Genomic DNA, 7500 nt, shown 5'->3' on the forward strand with positions numbered 1-7500 from the left:
AAAGTAGCAATGGCGACTCTTGCTTCCATGGCTGATGATCTGTACGAGGCCATAAATAATGGAGATGTTGACACGGTTATGGATCTGTTGAAAAAAGGTTTGTTTTGTTCTTTGTCTGTGGATGTGGTATTTTTTGTCATCTTTGTTAAGGTTAATGTTATTTTTGTTGTTAAATTATGTTTTTTTTAATAATTCTTATTATCATTATACAGTTGACACTTAACCCTATGACGATGGTGCGTCACACCCGTGTGACACCGCTAAATTCCCGATGCCGGGGGGTCATGCCAGTGTGACGTTTCCAATGCAATATTGCAATGGCCCGGCGTAGGGGTTTTCACCTAGCGCATGCCCTGTTGAGAAAGGGTTAACATTCAGGTTTCAAAACTATGTAAATGTAAACAAAATTGCAAATCCATGCTATGCTTATTGCTGGTACTATAAGGATAGGGTTTAGTTGTTGCATTTTTTAATTTTTTTATTGGTTGGTTGATTTGCACTCTTGCTTCTCAGGTGCCAATGTGAACGTGCTTCCTTCATGCGGGAGAACGGTGCTTGGACGTGCTGCACAACTGGGCCATCTGGCCATTGTGTGCCTGCTCCTGGACGCAGAAAAGTTCTACACGACGCCCGAGGAGGAAGATGTGGACACAGAAAGCATGTTCTCCCGCCTGACCTCCACTGCCAACCCAACTGCCACGCAGACTTCCACCACGAGCTCCACCTGCCCTTCCCTTGCCGCAGCCTCCCTGGTCACGACCTCGTCTTCGGTGTGGGCTGCCCTTCCTGTCTCTGCCGCGGCTACCATGGCTTCATCTTCAAACATCCGTCCTTCCATGGGGTCTACGCTCAAGAGTCCTCAACCACACAAGTGCTGCTCACCCAGCATAGACTCCGAGACTTGTACCTGTAGCGATGAGGTTAGACTCTATGTCTGTTTGTTAGTTCTCTTGTTTATATATATGTATATATTTTTTTTCCTTTCTTCTTTAAGAGTAAATATAATGCAGAGTCATTATGCAAGTATAGCTTTTCAAAATATTTGGGTTTGAGTAAAGATTGTTTATACAGAATGTCAATACATTTTATACTTCTATTTACCCATAGTTATCATAATTTATCACCTTTGTACTATATAATATTTAGTTTGCCATTGTTTTTGTGAATGTAGATACAGCTTTCAGTCAACAGATATTTGATGCATCTTGATGAACCATGAAGAGTATACATTATAAAGGATCATAAGATATAAAGGTTTAACATTAACAGATTCCGTGTACTGATTAGTGTCATAATGATCTCATTCTCCCTTCCAGCTATGGGGTTTAGATTTAAGTGACACCAACCAGCACAGCGACTGGGAGCCTGGGCGCTGTGGCCAGGACCTCCCTAACAATAACAACGACGACAACTCTGAAATTGAGGTGGAGGGGGAATTCAGTGCCCCTGTGTGTCCCCATCCCCCCACCCAGTACACTCCCAGTAACATTGGCTACTATGTATATGAATACAGAGAGGAGGATGAGGATACAGGTATGCATGAAATCCTAGTTATGTATTCTGTAATTTATAGTAGATAAGGATTGTGTGTTTTTACTATATGCCTGATATGGAAAGTAATTCACATTTCATTATCAGCCTCTTTATAATTGAAACAATAATTGAGTATTTGTACTGTACACCTATATATGGAAAGTAATTCACAATACATTATCAACCAATATTAGTTTTTATATAGGTCTTATTACATATTTCTTTATGTTTATCTAAAAGGACATGTAAATACTTTCAAGACTTGTAAGGTCCAATTTAACATGGACTTAGACAATTTATAATATTTTTCTATCTGTTTCTCATGCAGAGAAATATTGAATAATAATTATTTTTTCAGGTGACTCGTCAGGCCCAGTCCTGTCTTCCACAGAGGACTCAGACTCTGCTTTGATTGCTGAGAAGCGCCACCATCACCACCCCCACCGACACTCGGCCTCCATCCTCCTGCAGCGCACGCTCGGCAGGGGAAGGGCCAACATCGTGTCCTCTGACTCCGAGTTCGAGACTGAGCACCGTCGGAGGAGAAGACATGCACGTCACAATCACAGGCCTCATCGCCACGATAGAGATCATGGTAGGTTGGTTGACTGTGGTAGTATGTTTTTTTTCTTTTATTATTATTATTATTATTATTAATTTATTTTTTGTCAGGTGTTTCTCTCTCTCTCTCTCTCTCTCTCTCTCTCTCTCTCTCTCTCTCTCTCTCTCTCTCTCTCTCTCTCTCTCTCTCTCTCTCTCTCTCATCTATCTATCTCTCTCTCTCTCTCTCTCTCTCTCTCTCTCTCTCTCTCTCTCTCTCTCTCTCTCTCCCCCCTCTCTCTCTTTTCTCTCTCTCTCTCTCCTCTCTCTCTCTCTCTCTCTCTCTCTCTCTCTCTCTCTCTCTCTCTCTCTCTCTCTCTCTCTCTCTCTCTCTCTCTCTCTCTCTCTCTCTCTCTCTCTCCATTTACTCTCTTATTCCTTCCTTATCTCTTAACCTATCTCTTGCTGCTTTCGGTATCCTTCCTTTATTACCAACACTTTAATAACTGCTGAACTCACATTTGATCATTCCTTTTAGGGCGTCACAAGACCCTAGTGCATTCCCACCACTCGAGCCCATGGCTCGCTCAGCTGCACTCAGAGTACCTCTCCCTGGGGTTGAGCTCTCCTTGGTCCCTGAGGCGAAACTGCGACATCAACCAGCAGGACGCCTATGGCCGCTCTGCCCTGCACTACGCCACAGAGCAGGGCCACACCTACATCGTGCACATGCTCATCAAGTCAGGTAGAGTGACTGCAATTACATCCCCTGTTTATTTTTCTATTATTGGTTTATTAATTATCCATTATTGTTAAAAGATCTGTTTTATGAACATTTTGTCAAATCCAATTTGATATTTTCTAGGAGTTCACGTTGACACCCCAGATGCTGAACACATGACAGCCTTGCATTTAGCTGCACAGCGTGGAATGGCAGAAGTCGTCAATTTGTTACTGGAGGGAGGTGCGAGGGTCAATAACAAAATGAATGATAAGGTGAATAATTTTATCCTTAAATCTTGTCCTTATGGACCTACCTCTCTTTCTCTTCCTCTCCAACTCTATCTCCCTCCTCCCTGCTTCTTCCTCCCTGCTTCCTCCTCTCTACTCCCTCCTCCCTCCTTCCTCTTTCGTCTTGCATAAATGGACAGTGAGCATTCAAATGAGTCAGGCATTATGTTTCCAGATTCATTCCAGTACAATTCCAACCTATTTAGTTTTTAAATGTATATAAATTTAGATACTATTGAATCTTGAAATATAAATACAAAGAATTTACAAAACATTATTTACTTATTAAGAGATATAATGATAATATTTTCCTACCAAGACCAGCCATCACTCACAAGCCATCATCCCCCATTCACCTCACCCTCTCTCCCTTTCCTCCCATCATCCACTTGCAGCACTGCACCCCTCTGTGTGTGTGTGTGTGTGTGTGTGTGTGTATAATTTATTCATTTATAATATTTATGATTTGCAGAGTTCCCCCTTACATATTGCTGCTTCCCGAGGCTACACAGACATAGTGGAAACCCTGCTGGACCGAGGAGCCAAAATTGACTCCCTGGACAGCTCTGATCGCACACCGCTCATTCTGGCCGTTTCAAGGTCACATTTCAAGGTTGTACAACTCCTGCTCAACAGAGGGGCCAAGGTCAACATAGAAGAAATTCATGGTACCTAATATATATAGCTCTTAGTAATAACTAATATTGAAATCTCTTTCCCTCTTTCATTCTCTCTCTGTTTCATTCTCCCTCTGTCTCATTCTCTCTCTATCTCATTCTCTTTCTCTGTCTCTCACTCCCTCTTTTTCTCTCTCCCTCTCCCTCTTTTTCTCTCTCCCTCTTTATCTCTCTCCCTCTCTCCCTCTGTCTCTCTCCCTCTGTCTCCCTCACTCTCTCTCCCTCACTCTCTCTTCCTCTCTATCTCTCCCTCCCCCTCTCTATCTCTCCCTCCCCCTCTCTCTTCCTCTCTCTCTCTCTTCCTCTCTCTCTCTCTTCCTCTCTCTCTCTCTTCCTCTCTCTCTCTCTCTCTCTCTCTCTCTCTCTCTCTCTCTTCCTCTCTCTCTCTCTCTCTCTCTCTCTCTCTCTCTCTCTCTCTCTCTCTCTCTCTCTCTCTCTCTCTCCTCTCCCTCCCTCCCTCCCTCCCTCCCTCCCTCCCTCCCTCCCTCCCTCCCTCCCTCCCTCCCTCCCTCCCTCCCTCCCCCTCCCTCCCTCCCTCCTCCTCCCTCCCTCTCTCTCTCTCTCTCTCTCTCTCTCTCTCTCTCTCTCTCTCTCTCTCTCTCTCTCTCTCTCTCTCTCTCTCTCTCTCTCTCTCTCTCTCTCTCTCTCTCTTTCATTTTTATTTTGTACTTTTTTGGCAGTATGGGTTTAGTGTATTTTTTCCATAGAGGAATTGAAAGGATTTTTCTACTTTTATTGAGTATCTAGTATTTTTGTCTCCCATAACTGCAAAGAAACTATCAATATTTTCTCTCTTTTTTGTGACGGGAAGTGTAGCCTTTTCTATCTTTAGAGTATTTTATAAGTATTTTTTATCATTCGTAGTTTTATTGAATCCATTTATAAATAGCTTTCATACCCGTTTCAGACTTTGTTATATTTAAACTTTGTTATTGGTAAAGGGATCTGATCTCTTGTGTATTTTATGTCATTATTTTAATGAAAATATTATGTCACTTAAACATATATGCTGAAATAATCTTCAGCTTCGCATTATTCAGAAATGTTTTAGCATTATACCCTAGAGTGACCTCATGTCTTCCACAGGATACACACCCCTGTGCGAAGCTGTCTGGCACAAGGACCTCAAGCTTGTGCAGATGCTACTCACAGCTGGGGCTAAAGTCACCCAGTCACACTACCTTCTGCATTATGCGGTGCTCCACAGGCACTTTCAGGTAAATTATCCAACAAGGGCTGGATTAAAGAATAATTTAAGAAGTTAAGGGTCTCATGAGTCTGAAGTTTGTTGTTGTTGTTGTTGTTGTACAGTTTGTACATCTGTTGCTATTGTCATTATAAACATTATTATCATTACTGTTGATATTTTTAATATTATTAAAATTATTATTGTTTTTATTATATTGATATTGTTGTAATTAGAAACGATAAACGAGAATGCGAAAATTGTGTAAGATGAAAAATCTTGAAAAGATTGATAAATAGTCACTCCCCCATATGAATCAGTTGGAGTGAGAACCAAACAAAAGAGTTTATGATGATTCCCTCTACTTTCCACAGCTAGCAGAATTGCTTCTAGGAGCAAGGTGTATAGTGAATCTTAGAGACGACAATGGCGATACTCCACTTATCATAGCTGCACGAACATGCCAGCCTTCCCTTATGAAGCTCTTGTTAAAACATGGTAAGTACCATGTTCTTACTTTAAATGTGTCTAGCTCTCCTATTTCTCTTTGTTCTCTACCTTCATCTCATTTTTATTTTCCTACTCGTTCACTTATTGTCCTCATGATCTCCCTCCTCTTTTCTACCTCCTCCTCTTCCTCTTCTTCTTTTCCCTCCTTCTCTTGTCTTCCTCTTTTTTTCCTCCTTTTCCTGTCTTTCTCTTCTTCCTTTCATCCTCCACCGCCTCCTTCTACTTCTCCTCCTCTTCTTTCATGCTTGATTAACAGAAATACAACATTTGTTTTAAATGACATTGATAACAATCATTAATGATACTAAAAAAAAAAAAAAAGGGAAAGAAAGGAAGAAGAAGAAAAAACTTGAGAGGACTCATCACAAAACAGCACATGGACTCACATCTCCCCCTCCCCCTCCCCCTCTTATTCTGTACAGGTGCTAATGCCAACTATCCCAATGGCCTGACGGGCACAACACCGCTCCATGAAGCCATCGCAACACCAGATTCCCTCTTCAGTGACTTCTGGGTGATGTTCTCCCTTCTACGCTCGCATGGCGCCAAACTTGACATAGAAACAGTGACAGCGGGAGACACTCCTCTGTACCGGGCCTTGCTCATGGAGAAGAACAAGGTTGCTGCTCTCCTTATCAGGCAGGGGTAAGTGCTGGGGTTGAATGTACGTTGAGGGATAAGGGTTGATGATGTATGAGGTTATTGGGGTTGACTGTGTGTTGGATTTTGTATTTGGCTCATTAGGGCTGAATGTGTATTCGATTATTGAGGTTATGTGTTTGTTATAGGCTATTGAGCTTGATTGTACATTGTTTCATTTCATTTGGGTCTCATATTTATGTCTCATCTGTTCATCATAACTGAATGTTCACTTTGGTGGATGGGTTGCTTGCATTGATGAGAAGGTTTCAGCATAACCTCTTCACTAGTCTGGCAGCAGTGATCAATGAGCATATGAGGAAGGATATATACATACACTCTTTGAGGTAGAGGAGCAAGGTGGCATTGTGTGCTGCATTCCTCACAACTTTGTTCATCATAGCCAATGGTGTCTATAACTTGCCATGTGTAGAGGTGGCCAAGTCTTAATCTATGATGAGTGACTTAAGTGCCCCCTGAAGTCATTGCATTGAGTGCCAGTGGCTCATACCCTGTGGTATCTATGTACTTCTCTGTGCAGCTGTCTTAAGTATACTTTATTAGGTTGAAAGTCCAGTTCATTCAGTGGCTCTCCTTTACCAAACTCTGCTTGTCTGTCAGCAAATTCATTCCCAGTTTAGAATGATGCATCAACCCATCTGTGCTGTGGTGATCATATTGGTGAAGAGATAAATATTGTTGTTGGCCATGCTTTGCAGCAGCCCATCTATGGCTGCATTGGAATCAGTATGTATGAATGCATGTCTCTCTCTTTGGGATGCCAGGGCTCCTGTAACAATGTCTGATACCCACATGGACATAGCTTTGTTCCTTCTTTTATGTATTTACATAAAGTCACATAGATATTACATAGGTCAGCTTAAGTTCCCAAATATAGAATACATAAGTCACTTATTTGTTCTCAACATAGGATATTTATCTCTTCTCAATATAGAGTATTTATCTGTTCTCAGTATAAATTATTTATCTATTATCAACATAGAATATTTATCTATTATCAACATAGAATATTTATCTATTTTCAGCACAGATTACATATCTATTCTCAACACAGAATATTTATTGATTCTCAGTATAGAATATTTATCTATTCTCAACACAGAATATTTATTGATTGTCAGTATAGAATATTTATCTATTCTCAGTATTGATCTATTCTACAAATAGGATAGATTAGTGGTAATCAAAACTGTCTGATGATTTACAACTACAACAGTTATGACCGACTCTTTATACATGAAATCCCCTCCTCTCAAAGATGCAACGTAAACCACCACACCCCAGCAGCGACTCCAGACTACCTGCACATGACAGCTCTGAGAGGTCACGCTCCCCTGGCAACGCTGCTGATTTTGGCGGGATTCAAGCTGTGGCAAGCGCAGT

General features: G+C 41.5%; 1 protein-coding gene across 2 annotated transcripts in view; it reads left to right on the top strand.

The window, feature by feature from the left end:
* Positions 1 to 7500, top strand: part of LOC122263529 (uncharacterized) — a 12936-nt gene that overhangs the window by 4035 nt on the left and 1401 nt on the right. For both annotated transcript variants that reach the window (XM_086555966.1, XM_086555967.1), the window contains exons 2-12: positions 1 to 97; positions 514 to 920; positions 1317 to 1533; positions 1892 to 2128; positions 2612 to 2818; positions 2939 to 3069; positions 3557 to 3752; positions 4848 to 4978; positions 5322 to 5445; positions 5880 to 6102; positions 7376 to 7500. The exon at positions 1 to 97 is cut by the window's left edge and continues 47 nt beyond it; the exon at positions 7376 to 7500 is cut by the window's right edge and continues 55 nt beyond it. In XM_086555966.1, coding sequence (XP_086412092.1) covers positions 10 to 97; positions 514 to 920; positions 1317 to 1533; positions 1892 to 2128; positions 2612 to 2818; positions 2939 to 3069; positions 3557 to 3752; positions 4848 to 4978; positions 5322 to 5445; positions 5880 to 6102; positions 7376 to 7500 — 2086 coding nt within the window. In that variant the 5' untranslated portion in view covers positions 1 to 9. The remainder of the gene's footprint in view (positions 98 to 513; positions 921 to 1316; positions 1534 to 1891; positions 2129 to 2611; positions 2819 to 2938; positions 3070 to 3556; positions 3753 to 4847; positions 4979 to 5321; positions 5446 to 5879; positions 6103 to 7375) is intronic.

Source organism: Penaeus japonicus, unplaced genomic scaffold (genome assembly GCF_977035675.1).
Source record: "Penaeus japonicus unplaced genomic scaffold, GWHDUDI00000001_assembly GWHDUDI00000031, whole genome shotgun sequence".
Taxonomy (NCBI): Eukaryota; Metazoa; Arthropoda; class Malacostraca; order Decapoda; family Penaeidae; genus Penaeus; species Penaeus japonicus.